A 26756-nucleotide genomic window follows, 5' to 3' on the forward strand; every position below is an offset into this window, starting at 1 on the left:
TCAATTTTCTCTATGTTGGATAAGGATTGTACTTATTTTGGTGTTTTGTGTGTTTGTAGGTATTTTTGGAAAATAAACGTTTTTGGAAGAATCGGCTCGAAAACCTGCTAAAGGCACCCCCGGATGACATTTGCAAAGCGTACCTCAGATTTCGATTAGGGGAACCCAAGGTTATGTGCATCCCAAATTTGTTCTCAGCACCCAAATTACTATCGGAACCCCAACAGAAGGATAAGAGGCACTCTTCATCTTCAACATTCAAAAAGAATATTTGCGGGAAATTTGGTTCCACCGGTAAAGGATTTATTATCTTTAAGATAAGAATATCTTCTTGCCTTATAAACAGGAAGAATTTGAAGAAAAAGGAAGTTATCTTGTATTAAACAAGAGAGATATCCTTGGAAGATTTTATCTTGGATTTTATTCTGCGAATTAAAGAAGATATGAGTTTAGTAAAGAAATATGGAGAATAAAGAGAAGGAAAAATTTATGAAGATATTTTTAATTAAAAAGAAGAAGATTTTGGAGTTATGGAAGAATATATTTGAGTAATGTGTATTTGTGTGTATAAACAGAGAGCTAGAGAGCACATTTGAGGGGGGCGGGTGAGCCGGTAGCCAGTTTCACAATTTTCTTTTATTTCTTCTATTTAGTTTTCTTTGTAATAATGAGGAGCTAAACCCAATCCTTGGGGCAATGAGGAAGCTATTATATTACGCATGAATAATTTGGTAACTATTATATTTTCTCTAATATTTAATTTTAATTCGCTCAATCACTGCTTTTGCAGAGTTTTTAATTATTTGCATAATTTTCTTCATTAGTTGTGAATCAATTAGATAGGTTATGCTTTGATTAGATAATCTATGCTCAGGGGATACAATAAATTTTTGAGAATTTGTCTGATTATTTGTGAGTTAAGAAAATAAGGGACTTAAAGATAATTAGAGTCTTGGGTTATTTACCATCATTCACTCATGTGTAATAGTGGAATCAGTGTCTTGGTTATTTTCTCATATCTTGAAATCAAATTTTGAGTTAAGTTTTCTTTAATTTTTAAGTCTAAATTCTTTTGCTTTCACAAGTCTCAACGAACCTTTTTACTACAACATTATTGAGTCACATCAATTTTTGGCGCCGCTGCCGGGGAGTGGGGGAGAGAAAATAAAATCATTGCGTTAATAATTTTCTCCCATTTTCATTATTTGTAAACACTTTGAGCAATGAAATTATATTTCGAGCGTGTTTCCAACCTAATGAGCTAAACCCAACATTGGGATGATGTAGGAAGCTGGATTTCATCAATATGGTAATTTGATTAATTCTTTTATTTACTTTTTGCACCAATTTTAAATGATTTATGATTTCTATTAATCAATTGTCATCTTGTTAGATAATGTATGCTTAGTCTTAGCTGCTTTAGATACACCATGATTGTAATTTACAATTGATGTTTTACGAAAACTATCCTTGGCAAAATATTAGAGTTGATATTTCTTTTGTTTGAGCGATATAGTCTAGGATTAATTTTTGAACCACTTGAATATGAAAGCAGTGAAATCCTGAGTCCCAGTGAATTCTTCATCCCGTAACATATTTTCTATATAATTTCTTATTTTTAGTATTTTTATACTTAAGCCTAGAATCAATTTCAACAAGTCCAAGTGAACGACAACCTTATTTACCACTATTCAAAATTCGATCGGTTTACTGGGTTTGTGAAAACCGTGCCCAAACGTGTACTAGTGTATTGGTTCAACATAGTAACCAAATGGTTAACCATATGAGCATTTCATATTAACCTTGTTCTTCTTCACCATAACTAGTTCAAATGACTTCAAGATGAACCAGTTAAAGAGTTGTTCAATTGCTATGAGATCTTATGTAACTACACAAGACACAATTGAAACAAAATGATTCGATTCGATTGAATCGGATCATGAACTTTAGCCACGATTTGCATAAAAAATTCATTAGTAATTTAAGTTTCATGTTCAGAGAACATCTTTAGATCATAACCACTTAAGCTCACAAACAAGTTCGCGGACTTAAGTAAACCGGTTGAGTTTTCCAAACTCAACAGAAATTCTCGGCAAGAGAACTTCCGCCAGTTCGCGGACTAAGCACACAAACGAGTTTTGGAATTCTCAGCAGAAATTCTCGGTCGAGAACTTCTGTCAGTTCGCGGACTGACTCTGCGGACTGGGTTCGTGGACTTGGCAAGCCAATTCCACAATCCTTCTCATTTCTCTTGATCAACAAACTTCGAAAACTTCGGTTCAAGGAATACATGGTTATGTTATCTAACCTCTAATTTCAACCATTGAGACATTCTCATAGGATGTTATATAGTCGTTATTCACAGACCATTTCGCGTCAGAGCAATTCTCAAAGTGATTGAAACTTTTCATGACTTTCGTCACTAGGTGAAGATAAACTGTATCAAAGCGAAACGCTTTACCAACACATGATTTCGAGATATAGATACGCAAGATATACTCAGATCGAAATACCTAATGTGTATGATCCAGTCTATATAGCATAAAAACTTTTTGTCTCATAAGAAGTATGAGATAGAATAGATAGACTTTTGAGTGATAGATAAGTTCAAGTCTCCACATACCTTTTTGTTGATGAAGTTCCACGGTTCCTTGAGTAGATCTTCGTCGTTGTATGATGAATCGCCATGAAGTCCTTGAGCTAAACTACACTTTTCTATCCTAGTCCGAGACTTAGCTATAATAGACTAGAAATCAAGACTTATAGTTTTGATCACTAACATTGACAAACATGCTTGATATAGCAACACATGCGAGGTTGACCGAGCAGTGCTCTAACATGTGGTTTGCCTTCAACTTATTGCGTCGATAATATTTCCCCCCCTTCTATGCACTCCTTGGAAGTCACTTATTTTGACGCAGTCAAGAAGCAAATCCCTGTCCAATTTTCATTATCTGCAAGAGACTATATTCTGTGGCAATGCAACCGTGTCAAACATGCGCAAGACTATCTTCTAGCTGTACCAATCAGTGGGTTGGATCAATGCCTTGGGCCGAGACAGTTCAGAGTTGTAGATTGTTATCGCCTTGGTATCCCCTTGTTTGTTGAGGATAGTTTATGCTCCTGTTGTAACAAACCTATGGATATTTTTGGGGACCATGCGCTTCATTGTGCTAATTATGTTGGACTTAAGTTTCAACATGACTTGGTTCGTGATGTAATTGCTGATATCTGTTACAAGGGCTGGTGTACCTTCACGCAAAGAAGTTGCTCTAGGTTTTCTGACTAATGATAACAAGGATTTACGTCCATCGGACATCCTTGTTCTCAACTGGGAAAACGACCAAGACGTGTGTATGGATGTCGCAGGCGTTTCTCGTTTCACGGGCGAAGGGTTTCAGGCATTTATCCCAGGCCAAGCTATTTCAAAGGCAATTTCACGTAAACGTACTAAATACTTGGACGAATGTGTCTCGCACAGTTATAGTTTGGGTGTTTTAGCTTTCACTACTTTAGGGGAGCTTAGTGAGGATACTATTTGTTTTTTCAAGCGTTTAAAGAATTGTTTAGTTAGTAAGGATGCTGGTAGTGGTCCAGGTAGTTTTATTTTTCATAGATTGGGTGTTGCTATTCAAAAAGGGGTTGGTGCCCAGCTTGTAGCTCGGCTGCCAACTAAAAGTGTAAAACTTTAAGTTTTTTTGTCTTTCAAAATATACATCAAATTTGAAAAAAAGAAGAAGAAGAAGATAGACGCTTGGTAGGAATTCATAATTGTAAAGGGAGAATTTATAAAGTACCCCCGTTTTATTGATCTCGTTTTTTTCTTACCCCCGTTTTTTACAAATTTTCTAAAGTGCCCTAACTGTTAATTTTCCATCCTAGTTAGTCAACACTAGCTTACTTACTTTAAAGTTTACTTTTTTACCCTTTACTTGTTAGTACATTTACCTTCTACATCATTTTTCCAATTTGTCGAGCTCGGTTCAGGATCGTGTCATCATTTTCAGGTTCATTTCATCATTTCCCGAAAGGGTACATCATTCCCAAATGTCGTTGGGTTTTTGGTTGGTGGAGAATCAATCTTATACAATATTTTTCCGGTTAGTCGAGCCCGGTTCAGGGTCGTTACACCACTTTCAGGTTCGTCGATCCTAGTTCAGGGTATTTTTTAAGTATATATTTCAAAACATGGGTACTCTGGACATGAGACGGTGAGAGTAAAATATTGTATGCCATATGGAATCGTTCTAGGCCGCTAAGGTAGCAAATCAAGAAACAACATTGAGAACCATCCATAAATAGTGATATCTACTCCTTTCACCAGATTAATACACGTGAAAAATCTCTTGACGCGAAGTTTGAATGAATGGACAGGACAGTTAATGCGTGTAACAGGAGCACAGGGTCGTATTTGGCTTGTCTGACGCCGAGTGGCAAAAAAGGATAAACCATTGAGCTAGCAGTACATACCTGAACTGAGGGACACATGCAAGCATCACACATGGAATACAAGACCAAACATACCAGAGTATGCATCAACCATGATTATCATAGGATCGTAAAAATATTATGTATTGGTATATAAAAATATAAATATGATACGTTGAATGAGGAGGTGTTTTGAAGAAAAAGAGATAAAAAAGATAGAGTTTAGACATTTCTATGAGTTTCATCTTGAATATGCTTCAATGAAAAGTGCAGACCTGGAAAAAAAGGTTAAGATCTTGCAGCAAAACCAAATTTGTCAGCAAGAAAAATAGACCAAAAAGTATTTCAGAAAAGAGGCGATTACTTTTCAGAATATAACCTCATTCCAAAAAAGGTACCATAGTGTATGGTTGTACAATAGAGTTTAACGCTTATTGCTTTCAAAGAAATAATTTGTTTTGGGAATATTTCAACCCCTAAGCACGGTATCACAAGTGTCGTTGTGTTAGTTTATAATTTGGCCTTTTATGTAACAACCACATCAGATGAGTGATGATAGAGCGCTTCTCTTTCCAATGCGCAAGTTTTGTCATCTCAAACTTGTTGTCAATGTTAGATGCACAAAACTACATCTTGCATGATTCAAGTCTACTTAAGTCAAGTTTCGGACTAGGCTTAGAGTATGATAGTTGAGTATCAGATATTACTGAATAACCCTTGAAAATTGAAGACTGGAGATCAAGCAAAGACATTTGGTGAACTTCATCAACAAAGAGGTATATGAGGTCTAAATCATTCTATTTATTCACAAGTATTACCATTCTATCTATATGAGACTATGTCGTATGATTTCTAATAAATATTAGAAAGAAGACGTTTCTAGACAAACTCTCTTTTAAGCTCGAGTTTTCTTCTTCCAACCTTTTGACCTTTTCAAGCGCAACAACTAGATCATTTTTGGATGATTCATATTGAAATTTGAGATCTTCTCGTTCCGAATCAAATAAAAAGTACATCTCAATGTTCTCCAAGTTATCTAGCTTTGCTTGAAGAATGATTTCCCGATCTCGACCTCCAGCAATTTATTCTTTAAGCATTCGTATTTCGTTGAGATAATCTCTTGCACCAATAGAATCAAGTTGGTCTCTCAAGTATTTATTCCAACTAAGAAGTCTGTCATATTTAACTTTCTCACTGAAAATGGTTCTTTCAGCCTCCAAGAGTTTTTTATGACATTCTTTAAGAAGATTATTAGCAACTGGATCTACATGGAACACTTCTTCGTCAGAGTCAGAATCAGTATCTGAAAGAATTTCCAGAAGGTAATGCAACCTCGCCTGCATACTCTTGGTCATCACAATATTCGTGTCCATCATCAAGAGTAGGAAAAGCTGCTGCATATGCCAATTTTCTACGGCTTCGCTAGGACATAGTGAAGAAATGTGCTCGAAACCACGACAGTTAAATATGACAGACTTATCCAACATACAAGGTCGGATTTAACAACTATGATCGATTAAAGTACAACCTGTATTATTTCAATTATATAAATAAAATATAATGCGGAAAAGAAATAACACAGACACCAGAAATTTTTTTAACGAGGAAACCACAAATGCAGAAAAATCCTGGGACCTAGTCCAGAATAAACACACATTGATTATAAGTTGTTACACCAATTTCCTACTAACTATTCGGACTAGATGTAATACCTCCTTCAGATGTATTGAAGCACTTTTAGAACTCCTAGCAGAATACCGACTCTCTTTAGGAATTCTTCTCGCAAATCTTCTAACAGGACACAAAGTTCTCTTTAGAAGATACAACAACACGATTGATATGGTTCGATCTTTTGTTTGCAAAAAACACCGGTTTTGATTTCCCTTTATATGTGAATCAAGGTTTTTGAAATCTTGTGTTTGTTTTGATAAAACCAATTACTATGTAAAAGTAATATCAAAACAAACTTATAGATTAGGGATTATTATACTCTTCAAAAATAGGAAGAGAAACCTAATAACTCTACAACAAGAACAACTAGAATAAATCTAGGGATATCTTGTTTAACACTTCAAAAGGATTTTTACGAGATGCCTTAATCGAAGTTTTCTTTCTAGCTTCCGATTTCGACTAACAAGTGTTGGTATGAGATCGAAACTGATATCTATCAAAACCTACGGTTTGTGATCAACAACTCTTGAATGGTTTTATATTAGAAGAGAAAACCTTAGAATAGACAAGAGGTGAAAACCTAGATTACGAGTTGTATAATCAATCACGAAGATTAAATCCAACTCGGCTTTGTGATCCCCCAATACAAAGACTTTTATCTCACTCTTGTTCACGAAGAACAGAAGACATGGAAAACAACCTTTGAAGCTTACACCAATTTTCCAAAGGGGATGAATACCGGGTAGACTCTTGAACCTATATTTATAAATGAATAAGTTAGCTTTAAAGCTAAGCTAGGGTTTTGACTATTTTCCTTTTTCAAGACTCTCCTAAATATGGAAGTCTTTCCTAAGTTACAACTCTTTCCAAAATAATTAATTAACAAATATTGTATTTATATGAATAAATCACATTTTAACTTAGGCAGGATTTAAAAGTTATCACAGACACTTTAATATAGTAATCAAATATGTTTGGTTTAATAGCCATCTTGCATAGACAAGGAAACATCACCAACTTGACCAAAAATAGCTTTTAGTCACATAATTGGGCTCAAGTCCGTGAACCCTTACAAACAATCCATGAATTGTTTCCTATTAAAGAACTGTAACAATTACAACAACATTTATAATTGTTACTTTAATAAATCACTCATAACTTCATCGTTATAACTCTGAATTGAGTGATTCTTGGTTCGTTGAATTCATAATCTCATTCACTATAATATGAGATCCTTTATAGGGATAAAGGTTATTATCACCAAAGTCATGAATCAAATAACCTCAAGTATATATACATAAATGTACATTTACCGTCATAGGAATTGTTCCATGGAGTGAGCATTTATTTGGATATATTAGTAAGGTATAATTGAACAAGAATCCAAATGAAATCAATTACCACATACCTTTGTTGATGAAGTCCTTGTTGATGTCTTCTTATAGTCTTCAAACTTCATCTTTTAAGAATAACTTATATTCTACTTTTTAGACCTAATCTAGTCCGAAACTATCTTTTGTATGCTAAATCAAGAATGCATTTTGGCAACTAAAAATTGAAAACTAACTTGACATACCACCTCTAGTGTAATACCCACTATTTTTATTTTCCGTTTCGGGTCGGGTTATAACCGCTTAGTTTGTTACTTACGTTATTTCTTGTGCCTTAGTCTAGTTTGGGTGTTTGGACCAGAAAAGCTACAAGTTAGGGTGGAAATAAAGTCACCTAATTTATTTTAATAAGTAAAATAAACTTGAATAGAAAATGAAAAGACAATTAAAAGAAATAAACAAAATATAAATATATGAATATTAGTATTATTAAAGTTTTTATAACTATAAGCTTAGGAAAAGAAGTTTAGAAGTTAGAAAACATAAGGTTAAGGAGAAGAAGAAAGATATGGAGCTAGAGAATTTTAGATAAGAAATCAAAAGGAGTTTGTAGCAATTGAGAGGTAGAATGTGAAACCCTTTCTCTTTAGATGTTTTTCTTTTGTGTTTATTTTATATGATTTTGGGTTGTTATGATTCAGTGATTTATTTGAATAAATATGTACCTCTTGTTGATGATCAGGATTTCTTATTGATAGAAAACATAATTAGGTATCTCTTGTTAAAATTTGAGAAATTTCCAACGAAAATTCACCGTTGGATGTTTCATGTAATTTGGATAATAGCTAGTTTCTGAAATTCTGGACAGATTCGCTTTGTTGTGATTTTGATGTTATTAGAAAGTCTTAATGATGTTAAAAGGATTTGAGGTCTTAACAAAAGTTTTATATAAACATCTTATCTTTCATTGTGCTTTGGAATTACTTAATTTAAGATAAACATGAATTTATGGTGAATTGTTTGGTAATAACATGTAATTTGCTCAGTTTTGAGGTTGTCATTATAAATAAATTATCTTTTGTTTGAACCGTTGATTTACTGTGAACATTTGATATGTTGTATATGATTGGTTCATGTATGTCCCTGTAAAGTTTGAAGATGATCGGATAAAGTTATTTCCATGAAACATATAATGTAATATGGATGCAGTTAACTTGTTTGCATAAATGCTTGAAAGAAACTCATGTTGTTTGTCATATGTTAAGTCATGGTTGCTTGTATTGTTTGTAAAATGATTTTAAAAAGGAAATGAGTTCATGTTTTTACGTTAGATGGAATATGATTCCATGCTAACGGCGGGTAATGATCCCCGAGAGTTAAATGGATAATGATCCCCATGGAAACTTGTGTTTTTCCCGACCATCAATGGCGGCTGTCCGTGCCGGTAAACGATAGGTGGTGTACGAACCAAGGTTTTCGTACTGTGAATGAAACGGGTAATGATCCCCAAGAGCAAATGGGTATGATCCCCATAGGAACTTTTTTCCTGACCGTCGATGGAGGCTGTCCGTGCCGATAAACGATAGGTGGGTGTACGAACCAAGGTTTTCGTACCGTGAACTCATTGTTTGAGGTGACTTATAAATATGTGAATAATGTGCTCGGAATCTAAATTAATGAGTTGTTGTAATTATAATCGGCGTTATGAACTCATTTGTGAAGTTTAATTCAATGAATTGTTGAACTCAAGTGTGAACTTATATGGATGAATTGTGCATTGATGTGTTAAATCCTAAATGGATGATTTGTTGTATTAATGTTATGAACTCATGTATTGAATCTGAATTTAGATTATTTGTTGAAAATATTATTGGCGTTGTGAATTCATGATTGGAATTTAAATAAGATAATATATTAGAAACATTATTGGTAATTTGATTGTCGAATATAACATTGATTTGCTGAAGTCTTAATATGTTTCTTGGTATATATTTTTGCTTGATAAAATGATTATGTTTGCGTATCTTTGGAGAATTGGGAATGCATTCTATTCAGCTGTCATCTCACCCCAATTGACATCCTTGCAGATTCATCAGAGTGGCGCAGCGAAATCTAGAAATGAGTTGCTTTGTGATTGCATTGTTATCTTGTATTGCTTGAAGTTTGAAATAATATGTTTGGTTGAAAATGTTGTTAAAGATAATTAGTGGATTTATATGCTTAAATTTATGTTATATAAAGTTTCAACTATGTTTTGTGTAAAAGTAAATTAGCAAGAATAAATATATGCATAAGTCTCTTTCCGACCGGTAACGCTTCGAGTTCGGATCTCCATACGGGTTTGACCCTGGTCCAGAACTCGGGGTGTTACAAGTTGGTATCAGAGCTCTAGGCTTTAGATATTACATGGGACGTTATAAAAAAAATCGTTTGAATTGATGTGCATGATTGTTTGTTATGATTTCCGGTGTTGTTGCTTAATTTTCTGTATACAAATTTTTTTTTTGATTTGTCAGAAATCGCATGATAACTAATTGTGTGCTGGATTGAATTATGGTGTATATTATGTGAGCTTATAAATATGTTCTAAATTTCGGGACAAAATTTCTTTTAAGGGTGGTAGAATGTAATACCCGCTATTTTTATTTACCGTTTCGGGTCGGGTTATAACCGCTTAGTTTGTTACTTACGTTATTTCTTGTGCCTTAGTCTAGTTTGGGTGTTTGGACCAGAAAAGCTACAAGTTAGGGTGGAAATAAAGTCACCTAATTTATTTTAATAAGTAAAATAAACTTGAATAGAAAATGAAAAGACAATTAAAAGAAATAAATAAAATATAAATATATGAATATTAGTATTAGTATTATTAAAGTTTTTATAACTAAAAGCTTAGGAAAAGAAGTTTAGAAGTTAGAAAACATAAGGCTAAGGAGAAGAAGAAAGATATGGAGCTAGAGAATTTTTAGAGAACAAATCAAGAGGAGTTTGTAGCAATTGAGAGGTAGAATGTGAAACCCTTTCTCTTTAGGTGTTTTTCTTTTGTGTTTATTTTATATGATTTTGGGTTTTTATGATTCAATGATTTATTTGAATAAATATGTACCTCTTGTTGATGATCAGGCTTTTTTATTGATAGAAAACATAATTAAGTATCTCTTGTTAAAATTTGAGAATTTTCCAATGAAAACTCACCGTTGAATGTTTCATGTAATTTGGATAATAGCTGGTTTCTGAAATTCTGGACAGATTCTCTTTGCTGTGACTTTGATGTTATTAGAAAGTCTTAATGATGTTAAAAGGATTTGAGGTCTTAACAAAAGTTTTATATAAACATCTTATATTTCATTGTGCTTTGGAATTGCTTGATTTGAGAAAAATATGAATTTATGGTGAATTGTTTGGTAATAACATGTAATCTACCCAGTTTTTAGGTTGTCATTATAAATTCATTATCTTTTGTTTGAACCGTTGGTTTACTGTGAACTTTTGATATGTTGTATATTATTTGTTCATGTATGTCCCTGTAAAGTTTGAAGATGATCGGATAAATTTATTACCATGAAACATATAATGTAATATGGTTGCAGTTAACTTGTTTGCATAATGCTTGAAAGAAACTCATGTTGTTTGTCATATGTTAAGCCATGGTTTCTTGTATTGTTTGTAAAATGATTTTAAAAAGGAAATGAGTTCATGTTTTTCCATTAGATGGAATATGATTCCATGCTAACGGCGGGTAATGATCCCCGAGAGTTAAAAGGGTAATGATCCCCATGGGAACTTGTGTTTCCCGACCATCGATGGCGGCTGTCCGTGCCGGTAAACGATAGGTAGTGTAAGAACCAAGGTTTTCGTACTGTGAATGAAACGGGTAATGATCCCCAAGAGAAAATGGGTACGAGCCCCAAAGGAACTTTTGTTCCTGACCATCGATAGAGGATGTCCGTGTCGATAAACGATAGGTGGGTGTACGAACCAAGGTTTTCGTACCGTGAACTCATGGTTTGAGGTGACTTATAAATATGTGAATAATGTGCTCGGAATCTAAATTAAATGAGTTGTTGGAATCATAAACGGTGTTATGAACTCATTTGTGAAGTTTAATTCAATGAATTGTTGAACTCAAGTGTGAACTTATATGGATGAATTGTGAATTGATGTGTTAAATCCTAAATGGATGATTTGTTTTATTAATGTTATGAACTCATGTATTGAATCTGAATTTAGATTATTTGTTGAAAATATTATTGGCGTTGTGAATTCATGATTGGAATCTAAATAAGATAATTTATTAGAAACATTATTGGTAATGTGATTGTCGAATATAACATTGATTCGCTGAAGTCGTAATATGTTTCTTGGTATATGTTTTTGCATGATAAAATGATTATGTTTGCGTATCTTTGGATAATTGGGAATGCATTCTATTGAGCTGTCATCTCACCCCAATTGGCATCCTTGCAGATTTATCAGAGTGTCACAGCGAAATCTAGAAATGAGTTGCATTGTTATCTTGTATTGCTTGAAGTGTAGTTTGAAATAAAATGTTTGGTGATCGAATTTTAATAGTGGTAAGAAAGGTTGTCGTTCACTCGGATTTTGTTGGAATTGATTCTAGGCTTAAATATAAAAGTACTAAAAATAATAAAATATATATACAAAATATGTCACAGGATGAAGAATTTACTGGGACTCGGGATGTCACTATTTTTCATGCGGTTCAACTATTAACTCCGGACAATTAAAGCTCAAAACAAAAGAAATATCAACTTTATTCTTTGCAAAATAGATTTCGTAAAACATCAATTGTAAATTACAAGCATAGTGTGTCTAAAGAACCTAAGACTAAGTATACACTATCTAACAAGATAACAACTGATTAATAGAAATCATAAATCATTTAAAATCGGTGCAAAAAGTAAATAAGGAATTAATTAAATTACCCCAAGGATGAAATACAGCTTCCTTCGTCGTCCCAGTGTTGGGGTCTAGCTCCACATGGTGAAAACACACTCAAAGTTCATTTTTATTGCTCAAATCGTGTTTACAAAGAAGAGAAAAAGAGAAAATCAAATTAAACTGGGAATTTGCAACACTTATAATCGTTGCAAACTCACTGTTACAAAGAACAACTATAACTGTCGTAGTATGACAATCTTATCTCTGAAGCTGGAAAGGAGATGTCAACCTCCAAAGTTAGCACACACGGATCGAGGTAAGAACATTCCTTATGTTTGCCACTATTGCGGAAATAAAGGTCACCTGGAAAGGAGATGTCGTTTCCGTATAAGGAATGAGAAACTTCATGATGTTCTTGTTTGGGCATCACAAGAAGTTGCGAAACCAAGATCATATGTTAAGACTGATCTTCTTAACGTTACAGGTTGTAATTGTCCAACCTTTAAGCAAAGGAATCAGTGTTATGATAAACCTAGATTTGCCTATAAATGTCGTACGAATCCTTTTCATAATCGTAATGGTTATCAAAAGGATAACTTCGTAAAGACGAAGACAAGATCTGATGCTCCCAGTTGGAGAAAGACTAACTTGCAAAAGAATAGTCAATCCAATTATCTTCCAAGAATTCTAGAAGAGAGTGATGGGAAGAAGGTTCCGACTGTTCCTAAACGCACTCAGAAGTGGATACCGAAGAAAGACAATGATGTTTTGAGTGTGAAAAGGAATGATCTTCCAGAAAACTCCATGAATATGGAAAAGGCAGTATCCATGATGTTGGAACTTGACAAGTTTTTTGGAAAAATGGAATTGGATGTGAAAGGTTCTAAAAGTGATCTTTTTCATGATAATCCAAAGGTCACTTGTGGTGAGCAAGACTTTGTTCACCCCAACGCAACTTGATTGTGTTGGAAGTGCATCCTCACCAAGGAATGCCCTGCTATATATACGGTGAGGGAAGCACAAGAATTGGGGAACACATATTATGTTCGGTAAGGCGGTAAAATTCGATTGAATTCATCTAAAAAGGTATGTCTATAAACTTGAGCAAGATTTGTACTTTTATTTGCTTATAATACTTATAATAATCTTGGTTATCATTCATTTCTACCTAACTTGATTTGTGTTTAAGGTTCTTAAATGTTTAGGTTTGAAAATAATAGTTCGGAATGTTTGGACTACATGGTACCCATACCAAGTATGCATAACAACATTTAAAATCAAAATCCAGGGTTTAAGTTTGCAAACCCGTATGCATACTTGACGTCGATATTCGGTAAACTTGTTTTGGCCGTAACTTCTTCGTCCGAACTCGGATTTACCTCATTCTTTTTGCATTCTCTTCCTTATTAAAGTATCTTCAAAATGGAGATGAGAATTGTTGAATTTGTATGAGTTAATATTGGTCTTTGTCCTGTCTCTTGTTTTTTAGTGTTTGCTCCATTTCGTTGCACTTGTTCTATTCTCTTGGACTTGGGAACTGGGATTCTTTGAGAAATCCTATTCTAAGCTATTTTGTGGTTGTTACAAGAGTGCTGTTAGTGAATCACAAAGAAGGAAGTTTGATAATGGGTAGTAGTTCACAATGCTATATATTCTTGAGTGTTCACAATCATCCCATGTGAACTATGGTGCATAGTCGTCAATGACTTTGTATGTTCTTCTTTGTTAAAGATTGATTCTACCTTTTAAGGTCAAAGATTGTTATTGCAGTATTAATCTTTATGATTTTGTGATATTGCAATTTTTTATGGGATATGTATTGTTTGCATCCGTGACCTTGAAGGTCCCATATGCGGTCAAAAGTAAAGTCGTTCATCAATTGATATTCGTATTGATGAAAGGACGAATTGAAAATAGGATAAAATATTTTGTTTGACAAGGATAAAGTGTATTATATCGTTATGATGGAAAATAGAATAGATCCTTGTATGTTATCCACGGTAGTGATCTTCATTGATCCATTTTGTTATGTATTACCATGAAGGACCCATTGTGTGTCTTACGTTGAGCACGATACGACTAAGTCGATTTCTTATTGATTTGGTTGGTTGTTCCATGATATGCTATATGTCGAGCATTAGGAACTAAATTAATCAACTAGTTTGGTTATTTAGTTTGTACTCCATAAGCTTTCTTTCTTATGTTGAGTACATGTACGGTTAAGGTTGTCATACTCTATGATGAACTTAGTCGGGGTTCCATAAGTTCTCTTATGTTGAGCCAAAAAATAATTAAATTGATTACTTCGATGATTAGTTTGGTTGTTTGTATTCCAATTGGATTAATTATAGGTTCTCTTCTAATTAATCTAGTTGAGTTTTCATATATTCCACAAGTTCTTGTGTTGAGTATATGAACAGCTACAATATCATGTTCTATTGGTTAATGTAGTCGTATATTCCGTAAGGTTCTCATTATGTTGAGTATGTGAACGATTAAGTTAGTCATCCCCGTATGATTACCTTAGTCGTAGCTTCGTGAGTTTACTTATGTTGAGCACTTTCAATTAAATTGATCACTTTTGTGGTTTGATTTAATTGTGTATTCTAATTGAATTAATCATGGGTTTACTTGTGATTAATTTGGTTGAGCTTTTGGATATAGAAAATCATTCCTATGGTTTTTGGTGTCCAATTAAAAATTCTTCTTTTCCTTCGAAATTAAGGTGGCTCTTGTTGTTATTTCGGGAATGACATCGAATGGGGGAGAGTTCTTTTGAACTTGTGCTTAATGGTAATATCTTGCGGGGTGTGCGGCTGTGGAATTTTATAGGGGTTATCTTGTATCTTAAAACTCCTTGATGAATGTTGTTATCTTCGGCTATAAGATTGCATCTAAATTAAGTTGGTATGTATTTTTCTTTTAGTCTATGAAATGTATCTTGTGGAAATTTCAGTATGATCCCATTCTTGTACCTTTGCCAATTTTATTGACAAAAAGGGGGAGAAATATTGTAGTTCACACTACAAATACATATAATTTTCGGATCATTGTGTAAGGGGGAGTGGTTTCCATGATCGAGATAGAGTATTGACTAAGGGGGAGTGATACATATCATCGTAGTATTATTGTTAAAGTCGTGATACAATTGGACTTTGATGTTTCAAAATAATACTATGACACTGTATAATAATGATCGAGAATCTCGATTTCTCTCATTGTTATAGCTACGGATCTTCAACAACGGTGATGCTAAACTTACAACCTTTGGGATCATTGGAGTACTTGGAAGGACGAAGATTTCAAGGAACGTTGAAGATTAGACTATGGAATAGGAGCCACTAAAGTTTATCTTTTTTATATTCCATATGTATTAATAGTTTTGCCACTAAAATTGACAAAGGGGGAGATTGTTAGAGCATAGCTCGGTCAACCTCGCATGCGTTGCTATATCAAGCATGTTTGTCAATGTTAGTGATCAAAACTATGAGTCTTGATTTCTAGCCTACATAGCTAAGTCTCGGAATAGAATAGAAAAGTGTAGTTGAGATCAAGGACTTCATGGCGATTCATCATACAACGACGAAGATCTATACAAGGAACCGTGGAACTTCATCAACAAAAAGGTATGTGGAGACTTGAACTTATCTATCACTCAAAAGTCTACCTATTCTATCTCATACTTCTTATGCGACAAAAGTTGTATGCTATATAGACTAGATCATACACATATGATATTTCGAGCCGAGTATATCTCGCCAATCTGTATCTCGAAATCGTGTGTTGGTAAAGCGTTTCGCTTTGATCAAGTTTATCTTCACCTAGTGACGAAAGTCATGAAAAGTTTCAATCACTTTGAGAATTGCTCTGACGTGAATCGGTCTGTGAATAACGGCTACATAGCGTCCTCTGAGAATGTCTCAATGATTGAAATGAGAGTTTAGATTACATAACCATGTATTCCTTGAACCGAAGTTTTCGAACTTTGTTGATCAAGAGAAATCGGGAGGATTGTGGAATTGGCTTTCCAAGTCCGCGAACTGACGGAAGTTCTCGACTGAGAATTTCTGCTGGATTTTCCAAACTCATTTGTGTGCTAAGTCCGCGAACTCAGTCCGCGAACTGGCGGAAGTTCTCTTTCCGAGAATTTCTGCTGAGTTTGGAAAACTCAACCGATTAACTTAAGTCCGCGAACTTGTTTGTGAACTTAAGAGGTTATGATCTAAAGATGTGCTCTGAACAATAAACATTAAATTACTAAGGAATGCTTTATGCAAACCGTGGCTATAATGTTCATGAGCCGATTCAATCGAATCGAATCATCTTTGTTTCAATTGTGTCTTGTGTAGTTACATAAGATCTCATAGCAATTGAACAACTCTATAACTAGTTCATTTGAGTCAATTGAACTAGTTATGGGGAAGAAGAACAAGGTTAATATGAAATAATCATATGGTTAACCTTTTGGGTTACTATGTTGAACCAACATGAACGTACACGTTTGGGCATGGTTTTCATGAACCCAGTAAACTTATACCCGAGTGTGTGTGAAAAGCTAAGTTTTCGATCTAACGGTTGAGAAATATTAGCTTGAATCTAAATCAGGTTTTCATCTAACGGTGAATACGGATTTCTTTGTAACTAAGGCAAACTCTGATTTGAAGGCTATATAAAGGAGACATCTAGCATTGAGCAAACCTAATCCCCACACGTCTGTGTGCTACTAGTGCGCTCACTAGAGTCGATATCCATTAACCTTTAATTTTCTTCTTTAAAATCAGGTTAACGACTTAAAGACTTCATTGGGATTGTGAAGCCAGACCGATACTACTTTATCGTAGTTGTGTGATCTGATCTTGCATCTTCTATCGTACGAGTACAATCGATTGATTGGATTGAGATCGTGAGAGTTCTCCGATAGGCAAGATAAAGAAGTCACAAACATCTTCGTCTCACTGTTTGTGATTCCTCGACAATCCGCTTGTGTATTCAGGAAGGATTGTAGAGAGGTGATTGATTAATATAGGCTGTTCTTCGGGAATATAAGACCAGATTATCAATTGGTTCATGTTCACCTTGATTTTATATCTTAAGACGGAACAAAACCTAGGGTTTATTTGTGGGAGACATATTTATCCTTTGATAGACTTTTCTGTGTGAGACAGATCTGTTTATTATCAAGTCTGTGATTTTGGGTTACTACAACTCTTGGTTGTGGGTGAGATCAGCTAAGGGAATCAAGTGCGCAGTATCCTGCTGGGATCATAGGCGTAGGAGTACAACTGTACCTTGTTTCAGTGGGAGATTGATAGGGGTTCAACTATAGTACTGTCCGGAGTTAGTTTGCAGTAGGCTAGTGTCTGTAGCGGCTTAATACAATGTCTATTCAATCTGGACTAGGTCCCGGGGTTTTTCTGCATTTGCGGTTTCCTCGTTAACAAAATTTCTGGTGTCTATGTTATTTCTTTTCCGCATTATATTTTATATAATTGAAATAATATAGGTTTTGCGTTCGTGATCATCAATTGGAAATCCAACCTTTGGTTGTTGATTGATATTGATTGATCCTTGGACATTGGTCTTTGGTACCGTCCAAGTATTCCTTGTATTTGATAAAGACTCGCTATTGCTGTTAGCTTGAGTAATATCAAAAACAAGAGAGAGATATTAACTCCTTGAGATACATTTAGATCTAGATTGAGTCTGACTGTCTAGTTGGTTCTCTAGCAAAGTATTTCGGACTTAGTCCATACAGATTGCTAATCGAATTATTGGGTGGTGTTGTTAGACCCCTCGCTTTTTCACATTCTATTGAGCTGTCATCTCACCCCAATTGACATCCTTGCAGATTTATCAGAGTGGCGCAGCGAAATCTAGAAATGAGTTGCTTTGTGATTGCATTGGTATCTTGTATTGCTTGAAGTGTAGTTTGAAATAATATGTTTGGTTGAAAATGTTGTTAAGGATAATTAGTGGATTTATATGCTTAAATTTATGTTATATAAAGTTTCAACTATGTTTTGTGTAAAAGTAAATTAGCAAGAATAAATATATGCATAAGTCTCTTTCCGACCCGTAACGCTTCGAGTTCGGATCTCCATACGGGTTTGACCCTGGTCCGGAACTCAGGGTGTTACAACTAGTGGGTTCAACCGAGCATTTCTCTAACAATTAGGGCTCAACTGTATTCCAGTCCGAAGTTAATTTGTAGTTGGCTAGGGTCTGTAGCGGCTTAATACAATGTGGTGTTCAAATATGGACTACGACCCAGGGTTTTTCTGTATTTTCGGTTTCCTCGTTAACAAAACTTATGGTGTCTGTGTTATTTCTCTTCCGCGTTATATTTTGTTATATAATTGAAATATCACAAGTTGTAAGTTAAGATCAATCAATTAGATAATTCAACCTTTGGTTGTTAATATAAATTGATTTACACTTAAACATTGGTCTTTGGTACCGTTCAAGTTATTTCTCTTATCAATCAGGCTCACGGATTTCTATCTGTTCGATTGCGGATTGAATTGAAATTTTTTTGATTGAGTCTAACTGTCTAGTTGATTCTCTTAGAAATATATTGGAGTTTGTCCACATATATTTACTAAGCGAAATATTAGGTGAGGTTGTTAGACCCCCGCTTTTTCATTCCTGGTGGTAAGTCTACAAGAATCTATGTCAGTTAAACAAAATGGAGTTCATCTCATAATTAGTTGCTTCTTTCCAAAAGAGAGAGTCTCCATAACTCATCGCTTCATTGAACGTGGACGGATCATTTTCAGTATTCAGGAAATGTTGGAACAATTGCCGATTTCACACCTGCAAAATAAAGGTTATTAACAAAACAAAGTACCGGCTGAGTCACGACCAGGTCGCTGTTTTTAAGACGTTTTTTGGCTCTTCCTTGAGTTTTGTGCAAGCATTTCTTTCTTCATCACAACGTCCCCAGGATAAAACAGCCGAGAAAACTCTCCTTCAATCTCTCACGCTCACTATGAGAGATTAAACACTTTCACTCTTTCTAATCTTGCTCACAATTTTTGGTCACTTGATTCTCAGAAAAACAGTAGTAAAAAATTATTCTTTTCTGTTCTCAAAAACTGCCTTTTATAGCCCAAACATTAAACACGGAATTAATAGAGAATAAATTAAATTTATTGCTTCAATAAAAATTCCACTCACCAGTCAGAAAACGGGCAAATAAATTATGCCATAATTATCACAATTAAAGGCATCGTAAGTAAGGAAAGAAAACGTTTTGAAAAATATTTGCAAAAACAGCAAAAATATTATCCAAATTCAAGAGACCTCCCAAGACCCCCAAGACCCCGCTCGGTAGGATTAGAACTTGATCTTGTTAAATTCTCAAGGAATACAACGTCTAATGATTCAATTACATTGTTGTTGTTAAGATTTAAAAACCTGTAACACACACTATTACAAGAATAACCAATGAGCACACATTTGTTTGTCCTATCACCCAATTTTGGTGTTTTTGGGTATGTTTTTCTCACATATATGCAATACACCCCACACTTTTAGACGTCTTAAGTTTGGTTTTCGACGAGACCGCAATTCATACGCAGTTGAATTGATTTTATTTCTAAGAACTCTACTTTAAATGTAACATGCTGATAATATTGCTTCTCCTCATAAATATAATGGTAGATTTGAACTTAATAGCATATCATTCACCATATTGACTAGCATCCGGTTTTTACGTTCCACAATACAGCTTTGTTACGGTGTGTATGGTGTTGTAAATTCATGTACAATTCATTGTTTTCACAGTACTTTTCCAATTCGTTAGAATCATGCAGTATTCAGTAAGAAATAAAGAAATAAAAGATGTTTTATTAATTCTTAGCATTCACGTACATTTCGATCATGAACCAAAATTGCAATCCTCTTCGGTAAATGAGAGTTTCTTTTCATTAAGATCGTACAAAATCCTTTTATTAGCTTGTTGCATAGCTCCTAAAGTAACATCAAATTGGAGGTTATACAAGCCAATGATAGCAAAACATAGCAAGTTCTCATCTTTGTAATAGGTAAAAATACCAGACCGTTGTTTAATAACAAAATCCGCGCCCCCCTGAAAATGAAATGTCATCTCCGGGTGCTCATTGAATCCGGCTGGTATACGAAAACAAGGATCGAATAGCATGCCAGGTTCACGATCAACAGGTTGAATACGAAAATCTGCAAAATAATTTAACAACACTTGCTTGACTCTTTGAAAATGACGCATACTCATAATGGTAAATGGAGCCCCTGAATCTATGATAGTCCCACCATTTCCATCCGCCCTGATCTGGAAATCATGATCACTTGGTTGAAACCTTACGCGTCTGTTACCTACACTAATATCCTCCAGAACCAAGTGGTAAGGAGACCTGAAATTTGGGTCTTGCAATATTGGAGTTTTAAGTACTTCAGGTCCTCCTCCAATTATTGCGTCGGAACCAAATCTTAAATACGTGTATGAACTCGCAATGCCGTGAAGGTCATAAACAGTATTCAAACTTTTTATTATCAACATCTAACTGAAGTACCAAAGAAAAATTAGAGGTATCTTGTCCTAAACCGAGAATTCCTGCTATAGGAGCAGTTCCAGGTGCAGGTATGGGTGGAGGGAAGTCTTGATCACCGTCACGCTTCTCAGGAACACCAAATAATGGTCCGAAATTCCTTTGATCAATACCGCAACCCATGATTATATTTGCAACACTTTCACGGGCACCGGTGTTTGAGTTGATAGTGAATGTTTCATAAGCAAGATGACCAGATGTTTCTGGTCCGGAAACATATCCTTCTCTGTACGTACAGAGCCCGTTTTCGCAATGTCTTGAGTCACACTCATCAAGATGTTCACAAGGGATACGCTCATACGTACTCGAACCCCCCTGATCATAAACTGGCGGATCTTGATAGAAATAATTATTTCCACCGTGACATTGAATCCATATAAGATCACTACCAGTATCGATAATTAAATAATAATATTGTGGTTGATTACTGAAATTACCTATGCCTACCTGACCAATGTAATAGCTTCTGTCCTCCATGTATTTTATAGGTATACGTATAATATCGGGATTCATGGAGCTGCTTTTATTTTAAGCAGCAGCTCTTGCAGATCCAAAGTAACGTGCTCGAGCTTTGGATTGTTCGACGAGTCTTTGATATCTTTCTCCTTCTGATAAATTAGCATACCTTGGACGTAGAGGTGATTCTTTAGAATCGCTGCGAATCATCTTCATGCTAAACCCTTTGGGTTTTTTAACTGCAGTGGCCAAGTTTAGTAGGATTGAAATGTAAACAACTGTTGTTACAAAGTTTACTGAAGAAGAAACAACATTTTTTGGACTCACTTTTTTTTTTCTTTTTTTTTCTTTTTTGACTGATCAGAAACTCTAAGCAATTCTGAGTCGGAAATGAAAACGATTCATCAACGAATTTATAGTAATAAGTTTGTCAAAACCTACCTTTAAATGAATATCTTCCTTTTACATGAAACGAGATCTTTCCATTTATTAGTAATGAATTTCCTTTGTGGATTAGGAAATAAATATATTTCGGTTCTTTGACATGACTAAATTTTGCCTCATCAGCAAATGATGTCTATTTGATCTGCAAGGAAGAAATGTGCTAGACCTGGAGGGGTACTGTAATACACTTCAGTCTAGAAGATTCGATGGGCAGCCTTCAAGTGGTCCAACCGGGATTTTTTTTTTTTTTAATTTTCTTTTGGCCTTACAGAATTTCAATTGCATGCTGGATCCTGCTTAGAAACCATTATTATGAAATTTATTAAGTTTTTGAAGATTTGCTTCTATTTTCTCCTGTCATCAAAGGTAATTAATTAAATTGAACATATGCATAATTACACGAAAAAGAAAAAATTGGGGTAATGTTCATTACCTCCCCATAAAGATTGATAATTTGCATTACCTCCCCTACAGAAATAAAACTAGCAAAAACTTCTCTCGTCAATAATTCCGTCTTTCCCAAGTTAGCTTACTCGGCACTAACTTACACGTGTTTTTTATTTTTTCTGGGTAATTTGCGTTACTTCCCTTATAAAGATTGGTAATTTGCGTTACCTCCCCTGTAAAGATTGGTAATTTACATTACCTCCCCTACAAAAAACCACGTGTAAGTCAGTGCTGAGTCAGCTAACTCGGAATAGACGGAATTACTGATGAGAGGAGGTTTTGCTGATTTTATAGGGGAGGTAATACAAATTACTAATCTTTACAGGGGAGGTAACGCAAATTACCCCAAAAAAATTTAATACAAAAGTATTTATTAATGTGAATCAAAATTAATATTGTTAACATCTTTAAATATTACGGTGTATCTCATGATTCGTGTAAACATCTTGATCGGTTGGGATCCAACTAGATATTGTTTATCTTTGATAAATATGGGATTACTAGTTGCTAAGATCGACATCTCTTTATTGGGCCGACCGAGCGAAATGAGGAAGGACCCTATATATATGGTGACTTTGTGCCAATGTGAAGCATGATTTTTTTTTCCAATTAACACAAAAAAGTTGGATTTGGTGTAGCCGAAAATGATGTAAGTGTAGATTTTTAGAACGACCAGCAATATCGCCAAAACATAAGGCTTTTTCTTTACAAATATTTATTTTGGTCATCCCAACAATTTTTCGAGTTTTTATGTGACAACCCGAAGAAATAACAATAGTCCGGCCCGCCCTATTATCAGTAATTCAAGGTTTTCACTACGTGAACGTAGATTCACATAGCTCACGCTAGCTCAAAAAAATATTTGATTCAAATAAAATAGAAACGAAAGAATTTTATCACATGAATAAGTTATGAAATAGACTAACATTCTATTTTAACAAAGTTTTGATAAGAAAACTTATTAAGAAAATAATATTTAACAATGTTATAATCTTGTTGAAAATATGGGAAAACAAATTCAGATAAAAACTTCGTCAAGGAAGGGGTCTCACTTCCCCAGATACTGCAGCGGAAACTCGAGAAAACTCCAAGATTAATCACTTATTTACTCTGCTACCTGAATCTGAAAATCAACATAAGGGCAGAACCTTGAGAATTGCAAGTTCACTCTTAATCCATCAGTTCAACCATTAAATATAAAAGCATCAAACATATCAAATAAGAATAACTACACTAGTTATGATGCAACATTGTATATAGGCTAATAAAGTTCACTAGTTCGTAACCTTCCCCAAGGATCAAGTTCAGTATCTTGAAACATTTGTTTACCATATAACTCCTTAAAACCACATACACATAACACAACAAAATACATAAAAATATCTCACGGAGACACACAATCCATTTATTGAATAATTGTATCCCTAACCTCGGCGAATATCAAGATAATCATATATACCACTGCCCACCGCGACGCATAAGCTATCTACAATGCATAGTTGTGGCCTCTGATCTCGGCAAATAACAAAAGACACAAGTCACCATTTCCCACCGGACTCACATACATGTAGCCCTGATCTCGTCAAATATCAAAATATACAAGTCACCACTGCCCACCGCGACCCACATACTATTTTTGATATAGATGTATCCCTAATATCGACGATTAACAAAAATAACACTTTCCTGTAACCACTACCCACCGTGAACCACCTTCCATTTTTACATTAAGTAGAGTTTCCCTGATCTCGGCAACAAGACAAATACAAATGTATACAAGCAAAGCAAAGCAATCAAAAAAACATACCACAACGAATATGACATAAAAGACATAAACATTTCGAACTGCAAGAGCTAACATTGCATGGTAAACAGTGACGTTACACTTACCCGATCTTCAAGAAATTTAAAATGGAAATTCATAAGGACCTATCTTACAACATATTAAAATTTCAGGAGATTCTAACGGATAGATTCTCCGATAGATGATATTCAATAATCCTGATTTCGACATGGTTTTCTACTGGCACAGTCTGGTATATGAGCTATTATGGGGTACTAAACAAATTCCGATCTTCCTGAAATTTTTACAGGAAAGTTAAAAGAGGTAGGATCCTTGGACACTATTAGATGGACAAGGTCATACAAGATTTAAGTCATTTTCTCCGCAAAGTTTTGATAAGAAAACTTATTAAGAAAATAATATTTGACAATGTAATAATCTTGTTGAAAATATGGGAAAAAAATTCAGATAAAAATTTCATCAATGAAGGGGTCTCACTTCTTCCCAGATACTACAACGGAAACTCTACAAAACTCCAAAACTAATCACATCACTTACTTACTGTAATAGACAGGTAAATTTGTCCTTCCAACGGGTTGGATTTCCACACGCCCACCAAGGCCAAACCCCCATGTCCGTCACTCGAAGAAGGAAAAAAAAAGGAAAATAACATAAAGATGAAATGTAATAATATTTATTCATTTTATAAACTCAACAATAATAAAATTTTCAAGGCCAAGAAGCAAAAATAGAAACAAGAGACGAAAGTTCAGTGGTTGTAGCTCATGTTAGGATTAATACCTTAAAATTAACATCTTCACAAGACACTAGTTCTTTGGATCACGTAGAACTAAAGAATACAGAATAAGATGCACTAAACGAAACAAGAAAGACACAAGATGTAACGTGGTTCGGCAATGATCCTACGTCCACAAACGGCTACGATCAACTCTTATTATAGAACAATTACAGAGAATTAAACCACAACTATGAGCAGCAGGTTGTTGTTCACAAACACCAAACTAATTCTCTATGAACAAACGTTCTAAACCCTAAAATTCTCTCCTTGTGAGAATTCTTCTCCAAATTGTATTGTGTGTGTTTTCCTTAAGACTTGTACACCTATTTATATAGGTTACAAACTTGTCTTCCAAGTATATGAGTTATACTAGGAAACCTAAACATAGCTACAAAAGGAAACCTTGAGTTTAACTAAATCAGGAAACCTCTAGCTATACCAAATTAAGGAAACACCTAGACGATTCTAAAATACTCTAGAACCTTCCTAAAACATCGACAACATAACAATTCTCCACCTTGCCGATGTTTCCACCAAACTGAGCTTGATCTTCACAAGTTAACCGTAGACTCAAATGCCCCTAGGGCCTCAACAACGAGCAGCATTGATCAAGCTGAGACACTTCTCAAACTTGACCTGCGGAACGACTTTCGTCAATATATCTGCTGGATTATCTTCAGTATCAACCTTCAATAGTTGTACTAATCCGTTATCAATCACTTCTCGAACCTTATGATAATTGTAGGATCAGAATCTCGCAGCAATAATGCCTCAGCGAAATTATCAGCAACACAACACAACGGCGTCGCAGAACAATTTCAGAAATGACATAATAAACGACGTCAACTAAATCATGAGAAAAATGTGACGGTCCTGCGAAAATTAGAGAGTTTGCGAGATTAACATTTGTAAGGTCTCGAGAATGTCGCAAGCCATATCCGAAAATAAAGGACATATTAGCTGTCATCCACTATGTAATTCCCTATAAATAGCCGCTCAGTTGTAAAGGAAAGAGAGAGATCTTTTCTGATTGAGAAGCAAGTAAATAGGAGAGAGAAAATCTAGAGCAGTGGTTATTCTTGATTCCTTTATCTTTTCTTGTAAGATTGTTCAAAGATTCATCAATAAAATTAAGATTGTTAATTTAAAATGAGTTGAATGTTAATGAAATCTTGTGAGGGGTGTAGTGTAGGATTTCCCGCAACTACATAATAGCTCTAGAAACAGGGAGGCTGAAGATTGTTATTGAGATTGTTCAAATCAAGAAAGTGATTAAACAAATCAGTGAACCAGTTAAAAGAAAAATGATTAGAGTCAATGAAGATGACAAAAGATTGGAGTGTAATATGATAACAAAAACAATGGTTAATGAATTTCATGAAAACATCAAAGGAAGGATACATAAACGAGATTTTGAAGGAAGGAATGTTATGGCGGTAGAAAAGACATCACCCTTGAAAGATTGGGAAAAACAAAAAATCACATTCATGGCGGCAGAGATACCAAAAGAAAATTTGAACCACACATCTCAATTGGTTATTACAGTGCCTATTACCCGAAAAGAGAAGGGGACAACAACAAAATCCACGGAAGAATGGACATTGAACAGAACTTTAGTCGATACAAGAAGTTCAGTGGATATAATATTTTATCATGCGTTCAGGGGAATGAGATTTAAAGATGAAGAAATGTCCAGTTCAACATATCTTGTTCATGGCTTTGGAAAATCCACAACAAAACCTAAAGGACAAATAGTGGTACGAATTCCACTAGGAGAGATCGAAACACACGTGACACTATGCGTGGTGGATATGGAATCGCCATATAATATGTTGCTAGGAAGACCATGGATACATGCGATAAAAGTTGTAGTATCAATCTTGCATCAATGTATTAAATTCCCCACACCAAAT

The 26756-nt window shown here is 34.8% G+C and overlaps 1 protein-coding gene across 1 annotated transcript; it reads right to left on the reverse strand.

Annotated features, from left to right (window-relative positions):
* Positions 1 to 20208: 20208 nt before the first annotated feature.
* Positions 20209 to 21391, reverse strand: LOC113296189 (aspartic proteinase nepenthesin-2-like). The gene is made up of 2 exons (XM_026544516.1): positions 20850 to 21391; positions 20209 to 20794 (listed from the first exon to the last, which is right to left on the reverse strand). The coding sequence occupies exons 1-2, from the start codon at positions 21389 to 21391 to the stop codon at positions 20209 to 20211; spliced, it is 1128 nt and encodes a 375-aa protein (XP_026400301.1).
* Positions 21392 to 26756: the final 5365 nt, after the last annotated feature.

This window comes from Papaver somniferum, chromosome 7, assembly GCF_003573695.1.
Source record: "Papaver somniferum cultivar HN1 chromosome 7, ASM357369v1, whole genome shotgun sequence".
In the NCBI taxonomy this organism is placed as follows: Eukaryota; Viridiplantae; Streptophyta; class Magnoliopsida; order Ranunculales; family Papaveraceae; genus Papaver; species Papaver somniferum.

Coding starts and splice junctions, on each gene's coding strand:
- LOC113296189 (XM_026544516.1), bottom strand. CDS start 21,391: ATGGAGGACAGAAGCTATTACATTGGTCAGGTAGGCATAGGTAATTTC. Junction 20,795..20,849: donor TTAGATGTTGATAATAAAAA/GTTTGAATACTG, acceptor CACGTATTTAAG/ATTTGGTTCCGACGCAATAA.